This window comes from Equus asinus, chromosome 9 (assembly GCF_041296235.1).
Source record: "Equus asinus isolate D_3611 breed Donkey chromosome 9, EquAss-T2T_v2, whole genome shotgun sequence".
NCBI lineage: Eukaryota > Metazoa > Chordata > Mammalia > Perissodactyla > Equidae > Equus > Equus asinus.
In genome coordinates this window covers 75,395,874-75,414,353 of record NC_091798.1, presented here as the reverse complement: position 1 = coordinate 75,414,353, position 18,480 = coordinate 75,395,874, and the positions used below count along the sequence as shown (strand labels likewise).

The window sequence follows — 18,480 nt, the reverse complement described above, 5'->3', positions numbered from 1 at the left end:
AATTTGTCCTTCTGTCTTAATTTTCCTTAAATTAACACTGCACTTTGGCGATGCTAGTATCAAAGGAATTAGCAATAACATTTAAAATCTAAGTATGCTGTTAGTGAGAGATGCATTGTCTATGCCAGGATGTATATATATTTGATTTCTAAAAAGGAATACACAACCGAATTCAAGATATACTTATGAAGAGTTTAAAAGAATTTTACTGTCATTGACATGTTCTACAACTGAACTTTCTTGTGGTTATAGTTTTTAAGAACAAAAGAAACTCGAAGTTTATAGCATAACCATGAAAGCCAATGGCAGGGATAGTGTAAAGAGGAGAGAGTATTGTTATATTCTCTGTGAGCCCCTGCAGATCCCCTCTCCACCTTCTCCACAGGAAAACGGACTGCACCAGTGGGTTCTCTTCCCTTTCCACTGGGTTCAGCCAACTGAAGACAGCAGCAAGAGGTTGGGGGATGAGAGGAGAGTGAGGTACTCATTCCCCTGGATCCTCTCTGCCTAGAGGTAACTCTGTTGTTTTGCTCAAGGCCATGGCTCTTGTCCAGTGGATCTCTCTGATGGCCACAGCTTTCTATCTCCAGTTTCTGCTGACCTCTCCTTCCCCCTGCTCCATTACGCCTAAAGGTGGTAACATCTGCCTACACTAATTGGCCCCTCGTTGGTTTCCTTTAACTCTAGTAAATGGTTCCTTTATTAAATTGCCCTGATGGAACCTACCATATGTTTCCCCATAAAGATGCTGACTGAAACAACGAAAAATTCTAAATTCCTGCTATCAAAGATAACCTTTAGCTTAATATAACAAATATGTTTTCTTTTTATTTTTAAAAACTGTTCTTTGCTATGAAATGAAGAACTACAGAATTGGGAGGTAGGGAGAACCTCCACCTAAATTTACCTCGTCCTTTTGGTCCCTTAGTAAGCACTCAATAGCAAACCCGTCTAAATCAGAACACTGAGAAAATTAGATTTGGCTCAAAAACTATTCAACATTTCCATTTTATTTCCCTACAAAAATGTATAGGCTATTTTCAGCTATCATTTCCTAGGAATCCAGATCCATTGATTTGCTTGCAAGTCACAGTCAAGTTCATAGCAAATTTTGCATGGAGTTCATTTCTTCCTCTGGTTATTGAAAGTCCCCCACCCCACCTCATTTATACCAGGTGATGCAAGACTCAAATTAAAGTGCACAACTACAGGAATGGCCCTCTGCTTTACCTCCGACTTTGGAATTGTATGCAACTCCAACCCCGCACTTGTGATTATTTGCTTGCATGGCAATTTCTCCTGCACATCTGGTCCCATGTCTGAGGATTAAAAAATAGGAATTATAAAATATAAATGAGGATAAACATTTTCTTTTGCACATGAATCCATGGTACATGAATATATTAAGTTTTTTTTTCCGCCTTATTGCTGGATTTCTTCTCATCCGTGTTAGATGAAGTATAGATATCAGATGAAGAGCCCAGGTAGTGGAGCCAGAGTATGTGAGTTCAAATTCGAGCTTCTGCCACTAAGTATGGTATGACCTTGGGGAACTTACTTGTCCTCAAAGGGTTGTGTCATCACACAAGATATTGTATGTAGAACACTTAGAACAGTGGCTAGTAGGTATATAGTAAGAACCTAGGAAATGTTAGTTATGGATACTATTATGAGCAAATCTGACACTTTTGGAAACCTTTTCAAAGAAATGGCTGCTGCATGGTTGTGAAGTGGCTCCTCACTTTTCCCCTAGTGACTTCCTTGAATTAGGCTGTCCTGGGCCAGCCCTAGTAGGATATGATAGAACAGAGACCCCTCTCAAGCCTTTCTCCCCTCTTCTAACCATACACCAAACTACAACATCTGAGGGGTTTCTGGTACCAAGAGGAGTTTGAGATTTTAACAAGACACTACAGGCTAATTGGGAAGCTAGGGTGCTCCTGCAACTCTGACTGGGGCCAGAAGCCTAAACAAGACTGGTTTTTCAATTAGACAAAGGGGGTAATTTATGATTTCAGAGTATTTGGGAGAAAAAAATTCCTTCTCTAAAACACACCAAAGTCCACTATTAAAGCATGAATTCTGAAATTCTGGGGATAGTAATTGTCTTTTCTCACCACCCCTCTGACCTCATGAGGGCCAATAAGTCAAGAGAACTTTCACTGTTTATTTCATGACTTTATTCCATTGTGGAAGCACCGAGGAGCAGTGTGAATGCTGTTGCCTTGGAGGAGCCATTGACCAGACATAGCCTGACATAGATGAAAAGAGAGGAAGTGTTAGCTCTGAGCAGCTCTGTCAGCCGGCTACTTTTAGACACTCCTGCACTAGACATCTATTAATTTAGCCCAGCATGGGGCGTAAAAATCCTAAATTGACTGGGCCATTCAAAATGATTCTGTTTTTCACTTATCTTTTTTTCCTAAAGTACCAAAGATGATTTCATGGTCTTTTTCCGTTAAATGATGTTCCTGCTCTTTCATGTTAACCCTGGGTAGGAATCCTAAATCAGAACAACATATAATAATAATTCAAGGTTTTCCCTAATGCAGCAAACATCTACTTCTTTTTTGTTTCCTAGCATTTTCCCCTTTTGGGAAGTGGTCGTTCCTCACTCCTTGTGATTCTCTATCCCTGAGGCTCCTCGTCCCACACAGCTTTCAAGGATTTATACAGATTCCGGGGAAAAGAATTACATTCTTTCTCTTGAGCTTTAGGTTCCCTGTGAACCATGTGGATCTTTATGCCAGGCAAGATTCTCTTGAGAATGAAGCTAAGTAGAGGCAAGCAGCACTAGGAGATGGAAAGAATGGTTGGTGTCCTGGTGGAATATTATCTGAGCTCCTGGATCTTGCAATGCCTGAAGCTAGAGCATCCTTTAGGTGATTTTTTTTTTTAAAAAAACCATTTTGCTTAATCTTTGAGTTAGGATCTTCATTTGCCACTGAAGGTGTCCTGACCAACACACCCATTCTCTGAGAAATATGTGCACACTGAACACATAGAAAGGACCTTACACTTCTTTGATGGATTGGCCCTCTTTGTCATTGTAGGAGAAATTCAGTTGTCATCCTCTGGAATGTGCTCCCAAAAGTCACCACCACCTATATTTCTTTATACAGGATGAGACACAGGGCCCGGGACAGAAAAATCTCCAACCTGAGCCAACAGAATCAACCCATTGGCAAACATCCTCAGCAATGTACCTCGGTCCTAAAAATGATGCAATGTGGCCACCTGTTATTTATCTCTCCTTACATACTGAGGACTATTTTCTTGGAATTTGCAATAGGATCATGGTACAAATAGGGGTTGGTATTTTTTCCTCCTCTTATCCCCACTTCCCAGCTCCACACCTTAAGAAAAAGAGATTTTATCGAAATTGTTCTATGTCATTCTTTATAGACCTACAGCTTTTTTTCCCCTTAAATCAGGTGCTGAGATAAAAAAACGCTCTATTATCTTAGAACAATGGTTGTAAGTGACGTTTAAACAAATTGATTTTTAAAAAATTATTGCACAAGATAGTTTAAAGACTAATATTGTGCTGGTTAAAATATCTTGTCACACATGTTATTTAACTAGAAAAATAATCTGTACTTGGTGTTGAAATACTGAATTCAGATTCATGCCAACTTAATAGTAAGAGTTACCTGCACTTTTAAGATTCTATGATTTAGTGATTCCTCTTTTGATTTGTGGAGAAGAATTCAAATGCAGCTTCTATTAATCTCATTTACATACTAATAAAGAACAGCAGCAACACAGATTGGAGAGAGAATTCCTTTGGAATTAGGAGATGGTAGTTTTCTAACTTCAATAAAGGCCAAGATAAAACGGGGCCATTCATTTTCCAAACCTAAGGGATCTATTTCTGACAACATACTAGAAGGGTGACTCTATTTTTTATTACACCTTTTGATAAATGATAGGGATGCTGCCCTTTTGGTTAATAGTTAAGAGGACCCTGAGAGATAGTTGTTTATTGTGTAAGTTTCAAACAGCAGATTCTAAATCGGCTTAGAAAATTGACTTGTCTCTGGTTCTGCTCCTATCAAATGATCTTATTCTTGTCATGCTGATTTCCCACTAAAAGGAGGTCTACCTTAGTTGCAACATGAGAAGCCTTCATCATCATCATTGTCATTAGTGTCATTGTCATCATCATCACAACACTTTTTCTCTGTACTAGGCACTATCTAAGCCAATTACATATATAAACTCATTTAATCCCCATAATAACCCTATGAAATAGATTCTATTATCTCTTTTTAATAAATGATAAAACTGAGGCACAAAGCAGTTAAATAATTTGTTCAAGGTCACTCAGCTATTGAGTTGCAGATCTAATATTTGGTCTAAATCTAGCTGCAAAGTCTATTCTCTGAACTGTTTGGCTAGCCAGACTAACTCTATGCTTTGGGGAAGGTCCATGGCAGGCTATGTTCTGGAAGCTCAGAGTTTTCAGATACAAAATAAGTATCACTACGTGGGCTGCCTCCTAAGGGCCTTTGGAGCTCTGTGAGTTGGGGGAAATTTGGCTATTATAAATACTGTGATGTTAGATTCCCCCTTTTGGGGGAATGAAGAGGAAAATCTGAGTCCCCTTCTCATGAGTAGAGAAACTCCACAGCATATTATTTCACCAAGTATTTCCCTATCATGCCAGCCACCACACAAGTTAGCACTCACACTGGATCCTGGGGCTGGACCCAGGCTGTGCTGCCCAGGAAGGAGGCTGACTTATCCCCCCAACAGTTTCCTCAGCAGCACTGTGTGGCTGGGAGCAGATTTCTCTCTTAGTCTTGACCAAAGCAGTGGCATAAGAGCTGTCACTTTTACTTCATTCTAAGAAAGGTGCTCCTTTCTTCCAAACACTTACTGCCCATTTCTTTAGGAAGTTCCTCTCGGGAGTGTAGGGAGCAGGTGCCTTGTCACCCATTTTAGGAGACAAAATTAAAAATGGAGGCAGAAAGAGGTCACCCTGTATACTGGTAATCTGCAAAACCGTGACTATCAGCCAGGCTAACGTTACGAGGTCATGCTCCAAAAGAGTAGGTGTTCCTCCTGGTCCTGCACTGCCCTGACTCAGATATAAGGCTGAAATCTTGTCTGGGGTTCCTGCTATAAGTTTCTAAGACATCCCCCTTTCCTCTAAAGGTGCCTCTTCACAGTTCCTGTTGTATTGTTACTAGAATGTTCTTACCTGTAGAGAGCCTTTGTGGTTAACTCCTTTAAGAAATAAACCCTAGAAGAAGTAAATGGTACTCAAAGAAGCAATATCATGGAACCCTCCTGAACTCTCCCCTTCTGCCCAAGGAAGAAATATAAACCCAGAAGTTGAGGCCAAGTGCATGGGCCCCAGCCTGCCTCTGGGGGGTTGTTGGCTTTCTGGGGGGGACTACCCAAAGAAGCAACTTTAGGTCAATATTACTGCACCATGGGAATGTTACGATATTACAGCCACAGGGGAATTCTGAGAGAAAATTAGGGAGATAGGGAGATGGAAAGTGAGAGCGAAGGAGAGAGGGAGAAAGAGAGAGAGACAGAGAGAGAGAACACAATTGATCTAAGTTGGGTGATAGTCCCAGAGAGAAAAAGCCATATGAGGGACAAGGGGAGCACTTTATGTGGCATACACAAAGAGCTGTCATTGCTTGCTCTTTCCATCCCCACTTGTAGCAGCATGCCCTAATTTTGCCTTGGCTTTGATCTATTCTGGTGCAAGTCTCTTCTGGGTGGAGCAAATGAAGAGAAAGCATGTCTCCTCAGAGTCTGTGAGAGATAATATTATGTGCAAAGAATTCTGACATGGGCATGCACACTTGGGGCCACATGTCTAGAGGCTGAAGTTTCTTTGGGGCTAGGAAAGAAAGTTAAAAAGTCTCTTGCCTCCTGGTCTTTATTTGGCTTCTTGCTTTGGCAGGTCTGGCTCTTGGCCTTCCTCATCGCCCTATGGCTGCTACGGAGAGCTAATTTAGGAGTTGGAAGATACCCTCTTTCCCTTCCCTTTAGCTTGAGAATACCCAGCAGGAATTCTGGAACAGGCCACAAACTAGTCCAACGCCCTGGAGACTGTGTTGAATTTGAGGGCCAGGCCTCAGGGTGCATTTCTCTTGTCTGGTGTCTGACCACGCTCTTCTGAGGGAACTAGTGAGCATGGTTGTGACCACCACAGAAAGTCCTGGGGATGTGCTATTTTGGTCATCTATATTTCTTTTCATGAGTAACATCAAGCATGTTGCCAATTGAGTCTTAGAGGAATTGAAGGCGGTGGGGACGGGCACAAGATTTTTACTCTTTATGTCCCAACACTCATTCTAAAGCTATACCTATTCAGTAACATCTGAGGGGAGCACTTCATAATATAAGAAAAAAATTTAATTGAACTGTAATTCTGTAAGCTAAAAGGAATATAAAAACAGAAGCTTTGGTTTCTGTTTTAAAAACAACAAAATATTGTGGTATGGATGGTGCGCATGCACATTTTCTGAGAGCTGAAATGTGGATCATATTTCTAGTATAACTTTCTGAAATAAGATAAAAGCATTTTAAAGTACTTATTTCCCCCACCAATCCACAGTTACTCACTTGTTCTCATTTGTGGGATCATATCTGGGAAATGGATCATGGTCATTATCGTTAAAATCATAGCTAGCCTCTGGATCCTAAAGAGACGATAAAAATAATACTGCAGCATGATTTAAAAAACCAGCACTTCCCATGCCTTCTACCCATTCCCCAGTCCCATCCTGGCTGATAGCTTGAAAGTCTATTTCAGACTATGGCCCAGTCACTGATCATTTATTACACCCATAAACCAAACAGATGATGTATGCAGAAAAGCAAGCCAGCATCCAATTCTCAGTAAATGTTACCAAACCTACAGCTCGTGGAATCTCATAGGATATTAGAACCAGAATCAATCAGAGTTTACATAGTTCAACCACCTCACTTTTCAAATGAGAAAATTGAAGCCCAGAGAAGTTGAATGCCTTAATTAAGCTACAGAGCTAGTTAGCGACACTTTGACATTCATCTCTCCCATGAAGATAGGTGCAAAGAGGTGGCAGTGGGGTGGGGCTCAGGCCCACAGTAATCTCCTTCGGCCTCCACAGTTACACTAAATAAACATGTAATTTACTTAAAGGGAATCAGCTTGAAATTTAAGACAAGCTTCCATGTACCACCCCCTTTTCCAACCAGATTGCTACACTTAAACATCTCCCACAAAGGAATGCTGTCACCAAGACTGCTACTTCTCTATATTTCCATATCTTTCAGTAATTCCTACTTTCTACTATCTTTTTTCTTCTCTTTTTTTCCCTCTTTTCCTTTGCTCTTTAGTTGGGGAATAGTGGATGAGCGGAAAGGATGAGAGAAAGACAAGGGCCAATCTTAAAGATGAAACACTGATCTAAAAGCCTAAGGTATTATGGAGAACTTCATAAACAATGAAGTAAATAGTTTTCATTTACTTATTTCCCATTTCTAGTAAACTTTTATTTTTCTCAGCTTGTCATTTTTGTGCTGTGTAATGTACACTTTGAATTTGCATGGAAGGAATTACATTCATATAACTTTACAATGTCAGAGAAACTGACCCATGAGGGATATAAGGAGGAAGTCTGTGAAAATAGTCTCAGACATCAGGCTAGATTTGATTGCTTTAATGCCCCAAATATTGAGTGGTATAGAGTCTGAATGGCTTTTAATAACTTAGTTGGTGTAGGTGCCACCCCCACCCCCAATGCATATGCTTTTGTGCAATCCTTGGCTCCAGTGAATTCTTTCAATGCCCACTGATACTAAAAAAGTTCACGTGGGCTTGCAGGAGGGTGAGGGAAATGGCAAAACTTTGGCCCATCATGCCCGGACATCAGAACAGCCTTCTGCTTGAGGGAAGGAAAGCTCTGTGTGTCTGTGTAGAGACCTCCCTAAGCTGCAGTCACCAGAGGGCCCACACTCACATAATTGTCATAGATGTCTGTGTGATTCCACTCCAGGCCATCATCCAGTACAGTGATAACAACTCCTTTTCCTGTGATGCCTTTTTGCCAAACAGGTATCACATGGAGGTCCAGTTTGGGCAGGGCTGCGGTCATCCTAGTATCTTGCTGGTAAAGAAAAACAAAGAAGCACTGGTAAAATCATGATTTGCTTGCTGCAAAATGAGAACTGAAGTTCCAGTCTGGAGACCCATCTTTCTTTTTCTTGGGGTTACTCTACTCTGTAGACGAAGGCAATTAGATGAAATAAAAAACAAAGTTGAGGGCCAAGTGAATCATCAGAGTGCAGCTCTTTCCCCAATTGTTCCAATGGAAAATCACAAGAAAGGATGAATCACCCTGTGCCCCTTCTCTTTGAACGTTGTGACTTCAGAGAAGAAGTTTGTCTCTAGTTTCTTTCATTTATAAGGATATGCTCAAGCTTTTCATCTACTGAAGCTTTATTTGATGTCCCATATTTCCGTCTCCCCCAAAATACTGAGCCTCCATCGCCACACTGAACCCACTTTATATTCTCGTTCATAGATGTTTTTCTAAATTTTCTAAAAAAGAAGCAGAACCTGGAATGCCCAGGAGGCTGTGGTCTCACCAGGACTTGCAATTTAATGGCCTACTTCCAAGTAAGAGTGATTTAGGGAGCAAGTATGTGTTGAGAGGAGACTTGGGGTTTTCTTTTTCAGATAACTTCTGAGTTACAGTGTATGAGACTGAAGGTGAGAAGAGATGGACAGCAAGGGAAGGCAGATATGAGCACATTCCCAAGCATTTGAGGGGGGTGTATTAGAAGAGTGCCTGGTTTATAATGAAGGGTCAATAAGAAATTTATAAATAAAAACAACCAGAAGTGTCAGTGAATGGATTGCCCCCTGGGCTGATGCTCCTCAGAAAGATGTGGGGGAAAAAAAACTTACTAGGCCTCCATGAAGCTGACTCACAAGAGACTGGAAATATACACAGATTGTTGGCCAAAGTCAGAGAAGAAAGCCCCCATGTCAGTCACAAGAACAATCATAGAGTGTGGTTGTTAAGAGTATGGCCTCTGGAGCCATGAATTATGGCCCCACCACTAGTAACCATGTGATTTTGGCAAGTTATTCAACTTGCCAATGCCTCTGTTTCTTCCTCTGTTAAATGGGCATAATTCTTGAATCTACAGCATAATGTGGTGAGAACCAGATGAATTATTTTATGTCAAACGCTTAGAACAGTATTTGGCACATAACGTATGCACAAATGTTAGCTAATGAGTCCCTTCTGCTGCAATGAGCAAGTACTGCTTAGGTTAAGAGAGTGTCAAAAGGCATTGATCCGCTTTCCAATCCATTATGCCACAAGGAAGTCTAAGCCTTAGCTTACGGTTATCAAGAAAATTTATCTTTTATGATACTCTCGACAATAAACACTTCTATGAACTTGTATTACTGCTATAGAGACGTAATACTAAAACCGATGGGAAACACTCTGCAGGCAAGCAGGAACACTTACAAATTGTCCACTCAATGCCCACATACCAATAAATATTTAGTAACTATTTTAAAGGTAGAATGGTTTGCAAGTCTAGATAACTGCAAGTAGATATCTTTTGTCCTTCCTTGTATTCCTTCTTTTACCTAGTTCAGAAAATCTCACCTGTAAGCATGTAAAAACTGCCACTCAGGGCTGTATCTACTGAATCATATTCACCGTACACTTTGGGTTATATAAATGGTTCTCAAGAGTAACTTTGACCAAATGCAATTTTTGCCATGAGTACTATTTTGGAATCCCTAACTTGCAAGGCATGATTCTTCTGCATTTACTCCTGATAAGCTTAAGAAGACAAAAAGGTAACAACTTCTCTCACAGCAGCCAAAGATCTGTGTTTAGACACTCTCGCCTAGTAAAACAGAAGATCCAGATCATGGAAGGTCCCATCGGCCCTAGTTTCCAGGTAACATAGCCTTCTGCTGAATTCTCCATCATTAAAAAATAAATCTAGGGGCCAGCCCGGTGATGCAGCAGTTAAGTTCACAGGTTCCGCTTCTCGGTGGCCCAGGGTTGCCAGTTTGGATCCCCTGTGTGGACATGGCACTACTTGGCAAAAGCCATTCTGTGGTAGGTGTCCCATGTATAAAGTAGAGGAAGATGGGCATGGATGTTAGCTCAGGGCCAGTCTTCCTTAGTAAAAAGAGGATTGGCAGTAGTTAGCTCGGGACTAACCTTCCTCAAAAAAAAAAAAAAAAAAACTATTGTGCAAACGTAACAATATAAATAACCCAGGTTCTACACAGTCCTTTGGTAGGTACTTACCAAGTACCACTGCTGATTCCACATTGGATCATTGAAGAGATTTAGTGCTGAGTCTCTTAGAATTGAACGTTTACTTCTCTCTTTTTCATACTGTTGTTCAGCCCATATCACCTACAAGGAGATTTATAGCAAGAAAGTCAACAGCCAAATAGCCACCTCTGTGTAACCATCTTCCCTCTAACTAGTTCCGGTGCCCTTCCTATCAGAGTTCAGGCAGCTCCGCCATGTTCTCATTTGACTACAGATCAAACTGGTAGCTCAATGAGAAGAAGGGGTTACCCACTGGGAAGATGAATATTTCCTCTATTATAGTAAATTGTACCTTTAGGGGGAGGAGAACCAGTCAGTGAAGCGATGATTCCCTCAAATTATTTACACTGTGATTACAGTGGAAGTAAAAGTTCAGCCTGCTTTCATCAGCAAATGGACCATAATACTCATTTTTGTATTGAGGTTCCAGGGCTCTGTAGCTGAAAATTTGTCCATTTTCATGGAATGAGTCAACAAGCTAAGAGATCCCAGAGACTGCTGTTTGGTGCTGTTACAGCTTAATTTCTCTTTCTTTACACACAAAAGGTAGAAATTGCAAATGTTACACAAGACAAGAAAGGTGCTGTGTCTTTGCATATCTGAAACGCTGGCTCCCCTGTGCTTCAACCTCCTACTTAAGAGTGTTTAATATGAGAAACAGATCCAGGGTGTTGAATGGGCACTACTGACTATACACACTTACCATTAATTTAGTTTCATGTATTATGCAAAGAGATCTGACAATACAAAAATTACCTGCCCCATATTTATGGCATAATCCTATTATACTTGAGGCCCTGAGAGTATGAGGGGCTGCCTGTGGTTCTATTTATTATGAGATAATTTGTTGTTGGTAGTACTGTTGAGTCGATTCCAACTCCTAGTGACCCTGTATCCAGCAGAGTGGAACGCTGCTCAGTCTTTTTGCACCATCCTCTCATCTTCTGGCACTGTATCAGACAATGCTCCACTGCTATTCATAAGGTTTTCATGGCCAATATTTCAGAAGTGGGTCCTTCTTCCTAGTTTGGCTTAGTCTGGAAGCTCCGCTGAAACCTCTCCACCATGGGTAACCCTGCTAGTATTTGAAATACCGGTGGCATAGCTTTCGGTATCACAGCAACATGCAGCTGCCACAGTATGACAACTGACAGACAGGTGGTATGGTTCCCTGACTGGGAAACAAACCCAGGCTCTGGTCATGAGACCACAAATTTTAACCGTTAGACCACCAGGGCAGCTCCTATGAGATAATACCATGCTCTTATTTTGCTTGGCAACATGACTATTTCCTACTCAAAACATACGCTGTCTATTGTACACGTGATGATACTCCAGTGTGCGGTGGGATATTGTTAATGTGAGAATACTCAGGAGTTAAACCCAAAAATAAAAACTGAAAGATAATTTGCAATTAAGGGATTAAAATTATCCACTAAGACTGTCCTGAATTTTCAATTAGAAAGTATACTGCAAACCTTTTATAAACATTGGGAGGGACTTGAGAGTTAGCAATTAGTCACTATAATTTATTTTTAAAGTGCCTATATTTTTAAGTTAATTGTTTTGGCTTAAAACACCTCAATGCTTGGAATATACTGCCTCTCATCTGATTTGGTCTTTGGAGCTGGCTGCTAGGGAACAAGTACTAATCTTTGAGGGAGAGAGTCACTTACAGTTGGAGATTTCATTAGCAGACTTGTAAAGATAGCCTATTGCTGCATGTCAGAGGACTAATTTGAGAGAATATTATTCCCTATCAAAAGAAAGAGCAATAAAGTGAAAATCAAAAGCAATTTTTTAAAAATGAAGCACAAGAAGAAGCACTCTGCCATCTGATCAGATAAACATCCAATTGTTGGAAACAGTGTTATGATTAATGCCATTAACTCCAAATCCCATATTAATCTCTACAAGAACAGAACAAATGGAACAGAGCAAATTGGTGGTGTCTTTGTATTTTGTATATAGTAGGTATCATGTACTTAATTGTAAATAATACTTTTGATTTGCAAAGAGCATTAAAGATCATCTAGTCCAAGCTTTCACTGCAAGCTTCTATGATTTTTCTTAAAATAAAATTATTCTAAAAATATTTTTTTCGTAGGATTATATAGACTCCTTTTTTATGAAGTTATGTTGCAGAGCAAATTCTTAGTTCTTCTTAATTATGCCTTAAGATTTCTCCCCAAAATCAACGATTAAGGAAATATCTAAAGAATAGAACTGGACCATCTGTTCATATTAGTGAGATACTTTGAGTAGTAGTAATAGTTATGTATGCTCTACTGTGTCCAATTTTCTCCTATGAAGATGAGAAGGGAAGTCAGTTTGATTCCTTGTGCATTAATATCAGGCAAGCAGTTAGCCAGACAAGGAAATCTCTCCTGCTTTACATAAGAATTAAGCCTAGTCAGGGTGCTGGAAGTTGTCCTACTTTTCAAAGACCATGTGCAATATGCCGTCTGCCTTGGGATGGGGAAGGGAAGATTTCATCGGACAAGAAACTTTTAATGTCCGGGGTCTCTGATTTGGTCTCCCACAGCTAGCCTTTAACCTGAGTAAAATATAGCAACGGATGTGTCTAAGTTGTGGGTCGCTGTCCGTGGTCCTGACTCAGTATTCTTTGTCTGGGTGTGGCTGCTGCGTTTACATTTGAACTCTGGTAACCCAGGCTCGGTCATTCTCTACTCTCATAATTTTCTCTCTTCTTTTTTAAAAATTCTATCAGTTGCTGAACAAATAAAATAGCAAACTATTTCACAGGGTTCATGTACTTTCAACAGTTCTATCACCTTTCCGTCACTTATACTTTTCTTTCTGGGAAGTTGAAAGGATGTGTTCTATCTCTCACAAAGCTTCCATATTCCCCGGAGTGTCCTAGGCAACAGAAATCATGTATTCAGATATCAGGCCAGCCAGAATAAATTTCCACCAGGAAGGCACATTCTTGAGAAAAGGCAACATTATGTGTGCAAATTGCAATACTCCCAATACAGTCAATATTTCTATTGATATGTTTGCTGACTTCAAAAACATAGTTCAAAAATCAATAGGTCCATTAGATATGCATTCAAACTGTCCCCACACTATTTATCTACATTCGGTCTAGACATTTCCTGCTGTTGCCTAATGATGGAATATGGATACAAACTAGGATAAAAAGAGATCCAATGCTTTGGATCAAACAATACAATACTTAGTAAAATATTTGCCTCATGAAGACATGGATTTAAAGCTCTTTCATAAACACTAGTTTCCTATACAACCAAACCAAATAGAAATGACACAATGTTTTTTAAGTTATGCTGAAATGTTATCAAAAGCAAGCTTCATGTATTATAGTTCTTTGGCATTCCTACATGAGATATTAAAGGGCTTGGTACATAATAGGCATATAATAAAAGGTTATTGACTGCTTTTATTGTCAAACATTTTAATTAGTACTGCTACCTGATTTTTAATATTCACTTTAATGCTCTTAGACTGGACCTGTGAGCTAGTATTATATATATATTATATAGTCTTTATACATATTATTCATTTATATATATAATTTAGTTAACTCAATCAATCCAATCCAATTCAATTCAGTTATTATTATGTGCCATTATAAGCTTAAGGAAAAACAGGAAACACTATAGATAAATAATTGTGAGCACAATAAAAAAGAATCATATTTGCAAAGTGCTTTTGCTCTTGTTGGCAACTATAAAAAAAAGCAAATAAGTCAGGTTACCATTTGAAGACAAATGCATAACACTTACACGATCATCATCAGATAATCTCTTGGTGATATGAAAGGCACTCCTTCGAGATCTTCGGGGATGGTTTTTATGTTTGAATAAATAGTGATTTTCAAGTGATCCTATCTATAAAAGAAAAAATTAGAATTAAAATCTACTTTCGGAGCCAGCCTGGTGGCGTAGTGGTTAAATTTGCACACTCTGCTTTGGTTGCCTAGGGTTCACCTGTTTGGATCCTGGACGTGGACCTACACACTGCTTATAAAGCCATGCTTTGGTGGCATCCGACATAGAAGAACTAGAAGGACTTATGACTAGCATATACAAACTATGTACTGGGGCTTTGGGGAGAAAAATAAAAAGAAAGATTGGCAACAGATGTTAGCTCAGGGCCAATCTTCCTCACCAAAAAGCAAAATGTCCACTTTCCAAAATAAGTGTATATGGGTTAGACTGTGCCCCAACTAACTTAGAGATAGGCAACTTTTATTAAGCTCATTCCTTGTATTTGAAGTTAACTTTTTTTCTTCATGAGGAAGACACAGATAAAAGCCTTCCCTCTCTTGTCAGTGTGTTGAGCGAGATGAGCCTCATGATGTTATCGGTTGGGTTCACAATATACTTGTGGGCTTGTGATACTTCTGTTTCACACATTTCAGAGGAACTACATTTGTTTTCCTACGTGACAATGTTGTGTAGTTGACATTTCTAAAAAATATACCCATTTCATCAAATTTAGTCTGTTAGAGAACAATAATCTGTGGAAAGCAGGCAAACCCTTTGTGTACTATCAGTGCCATATTCAGTTAAAACAATTTGTTGTTGTTGTAAAACATAGCTATTGAATCCATAGTGATAATTGCTATAAGCTACTAGTAGTGACCATTTGACTTTCCACTAGTTCAAGGCTGTGGGAAAAAGCCAGCATGCCACATTTAGGACAGGTGTTCCACCTGAGTGTGTAAACTTCTCTGGGTGACTGTCAATACCTTCGGTCCATTTAGAACCATGTTCATTATTCTTTTAAGCTAGTGTTTCTTTTATTCAAAATGGTACTTAATTTGAATCCAGCAAATTCTCTAGATGCCCTGTATTTTTTTAATTAAGAGACAAACAATTGACAATGGGTTATTTCAGAAGAATGACATTCTTCAACTTGGTGGTTCTCATCACCTAGAGAATTTTTTTAATAGAGATGCCTAGGCCCTGCTCCAAGCCTGGACCTCAGGCAGTGAATCTGCTATAAGCTATAGATGGAGTTGGAGAGAGAGAACAGTAGCCATAAGAAAAGATTACCGATGTTTAGCTCTGTTTCTGATATCAACTGGCTTTGATTCTGTTCACCCCTAATCCTAGCTTTGTCTTGAGGCCTTAAGGAACTCAGGATAGTGATGCTAAGTTCGTGTAAACAAAGGGAGAAATAAGCAGAACCAGCAAAGCTCTATCAGTCTTTTACAAAGAATTATTATTTTTTAAACGGTTGTTAGTAATGCCATTTTAACTGTAAATGGCTAGAGAAAATATAGAATATGCAAATCATGTGTAAATATAGGTGGTTTTTCTCACTACTTTTAAAGCTTCTTGTGACTATGCCATCCCTTCTTCGAAGATCCTACCAAGAATACTGATTTATTGTTATTTTTAGTTTTGGGATTTATGATTTTGAAAGGCAGTTTCCATAATGAATGGTCCAGGTTTAGATGTATACCCGGGGCTAATAGGTGAGAAAAGAAAGAGGGATTTACTTTTTGCTCTCTCCTCTAATCTCCTTCCACACAGTTACCAGTGCTATTTAGCTGCCCAAGGGATATAGGATTAAGTCCCCAGTCACCTCCCTGCATAGGACACACATGATTTCCATGATACCCTCAGTATCTACCAGTACAATTCCACCCACTACTCACTCTCTCTTTAGGTCCCAACTATTCCTTGCAGACTTTCCAGACTTACTACTAAACCCTTTTCTTTATATCTCCCTGGCTCCCCACTAGCTGTTTTCTACCTCTGGAGTGTCTTCTCCAATCTCTTCCTGTTCTCCTGGAAACCTCTGACTCTTCTTCCTAAACCCTGTGCAATTGCTTCCTCCTTTGGACTGTCTTCTTCTATCCCTCCCCAGTTCCTTTCCACCTTCAATCCTTCAATCAACAAATACTGAGACTCCAGGCATAACTTTTACAGCAATTACATGTAATTGCAATCATTTGTTTCCAAACCAGTCTCCTCTAGATTTTTGGTTTCTTGAAAGTTTCTTTTTCTCCTATTATTCCTCAGCCCCTAAGACGAAGCCTGGCACGGAACAAGGTCTGGACAAAAGCAAAAGTCTTGGTTTGCTACCGGGACACGGAGAAATTAATCTGTGTGTTGACTTTCCTGCTGGGCATTTCAAAGACAGTTTGGCTCAAAAAATTTGAGAATGAAGCCTCTGGCAAGGGAAGGCGTATTCCCCAGTGAATTCGATCTGTGGAATCGCCAACGCCCACGTCGATTACTCATCCATGACTTCAGCAGCGTCTCTACCACCACCTCCAGAAAAAACGCGCCAAAATTTTCACAACTCCCTCCTCCCCCGCTTTGATGCGTACAGACTTCCAAGGCAAGGGGCGAGGGCTTGATTCTGAGCCAAGGAAAAGAAAGCTTAGATTAGAACTCACACCCCCTGGAGTTCCCCGGAGTCGCACAGCAGCCTCCCTCGTAAAGCCTTAATGTCCCCCTCACCCAGCTATCTATTAACCCAGCCTTCACTTGGACAGGCAACAGTTTTCATCACAAGCTGAAATCCCTGGGGAAGCTATTACGCATTTGGCTGAGGAACAAGAAAGAAATAAATCCTTTCCTCATAGTCAATTCGGCAGCTTGTTCCTTCAGGGAGCGTGACCTAGCAAAGTTGTGAAGCTTGGACTTTGCAAGTTCCCGGTGAAAACCTGGAGCTCCCATTGGAGACGCGGAGAGCTGGTCCTCTGTCTTTTACCCACCTCTTCTCCCGCCGGCTACCCAGGCCACTCGGCGGCACCCCAGTCTCCGGGTTGCAAGTCCCGGCCGCTGGTGCTCTCCCAACACCCTGGGCGTGCTCCCAAAGGCTGGCGGCGGACATCACCAAGCCTGCTTGGCCCCTTGCATCAGGACTTGGATCTGATGCTGCCATATTGAAAAGAAGGAAACAGCCCGCTCCTGACGCAGACCCGCTGAGTCCCAGGCAACAGAGCGCGCTGCCTCTCCCGGGGACGCTTGGTTGGTAAGAGCCTGCGTGCATCTCAAGTTCCGTGAGCAAGCGTGGAGAGATTTTTCTTCCAAACCGCGCGGGAACGGATTTCAATTCCAGAGAGGACAACAGCAAGAATAAGCTCTACCCAGCTGCAGCGGCTTCGTTCTGCCTGGCTGCGCCCTGCCCAAACAATAAATAATGCAAGCCTTCTCTCTCCAACCGCACCAGGGACGAGAGCTGGAGAAGCTCCTGCTCTTTGCGACTGGGCTCAGGAGAGTGCAACCTGGGGCTCCCACTTGGGATATCGCGCTTCAGTACCGCCCGTCCCCTCGGGCCCCAGAAAGTTTCTTGAAAGTGCAAACTCTTACCTGACCCAAAAGGTCATAGCCCAGCTCCTCGGCTATGGCCGAGGCTGCCTCCGGTCCCCCGGGGATTTCCGCCGCCCATTCATTCACAAACTGCCTCTTTGCTTTTACACTGTTCAATGCACACCAAGCGCAAAAGAGAGCGAAAGCAGTACACTGCAGAGTCCAGGCTCTTCGCTCCATGGCTCACACACTCGCTTGCACACAAGTGGGAAGGAGAGGGGGGAAAGAAGCAAAATAGAAAAAAATCCGGAAAGACTCGCCCTTTCCACCCTCGGGGCTCTGGACCACTTCTCGCTCCCAGTTGTTCTGCGAGGAGATAGGAGGCACTTGATAAGAGGCTGGGCGGCGGCGAGCGCTCAGTGCAGCGCTTCGGTCTCCCGGCTGAGTGGAGCCCCAGCCCTTCAGAGCCGGAATGGAAATGAGTGTTTACACGTCAAATCGACGAAAGCCATCTCTTGACGTCAGATCTACCTGGACTAAGATCTGGATGGTATTCCCGGCGGGGTGGAGAAGCGGCTAAAATAAGCAGCGGGGGATTAAGAAAAGGAAGGAACAGTTTGCTGGGATCAGTTAAGTCTGCTCTCTGACTGTAAATTCTGCAGCCGTGAGAAACACCTTTACTTCTCAGAGAGAAGTGCTACCAAAAACTGGGAGTGCAGCACACTTTCCCTCCCTTCTGTCCATTTTCTTTATATTTTCTTGATTGTCTCGAGGTGGGGGGTAGGGAGGGAAGAGAATTCTTACAATGGCCCTGTGGATATTAGCACCTGCTATGAAGAACAGGGCTCTCAAGCCTTTCAAATCGGACAGAGCCTGGGAGGACAGAGAGGAGAAAA

At 41.3% G+C, this 18,480-nt stretch overlaps 1 protein-coding gene across 1 annotated transcript in view; it reads right to left on the bottom strand.

The window, feature by feature from the left end:
* Nucleotides 1-18,047, bottom strand: part of PCSK1 (proprotein convertase subtilisin/kexin type 1) — a 45,161-nt gene extending 27,114 nt beyond the window's left edge. Inside the window, exons 1-6 of the mRNA XM_014867508.3 lie at nucleotides 17,645-18,047; nucleotides 14,096-14,200; nucleotides 10,299-10,409; nucleotides 7,971-8,117; nucleotides 6,592-6,668; nucleotides 1,231-1,319 (exon numbers count right to left, since the gene is read on the bottom strand). Of these exons, the coding sequence (XP_014722994.1) occupies nucleotides 1,231-1,319; nucleotides 6,592-6,668; nucleotides 7,971-8,117; nucleotides 10,299-10,409; nucleotides 14,096-14,200; nucleotides 17,645-17,824 (709 nt within the window). The 5' untranslated portion in view covers nucleotides 17,825-18,047. The remainder of the gene's footprint in view (nucleotides 1-1,230; nucleotides 1,320-6,591; nucleotides 6,669-7,970; nucleotides 8,118-10,298; nucleotides 10,410-14,095; nucleotides 14,201-17,644) is intronic.
* Between the last annotated feature and the right edge of the window lie 433 nt (nucleotides 18,048-18,480).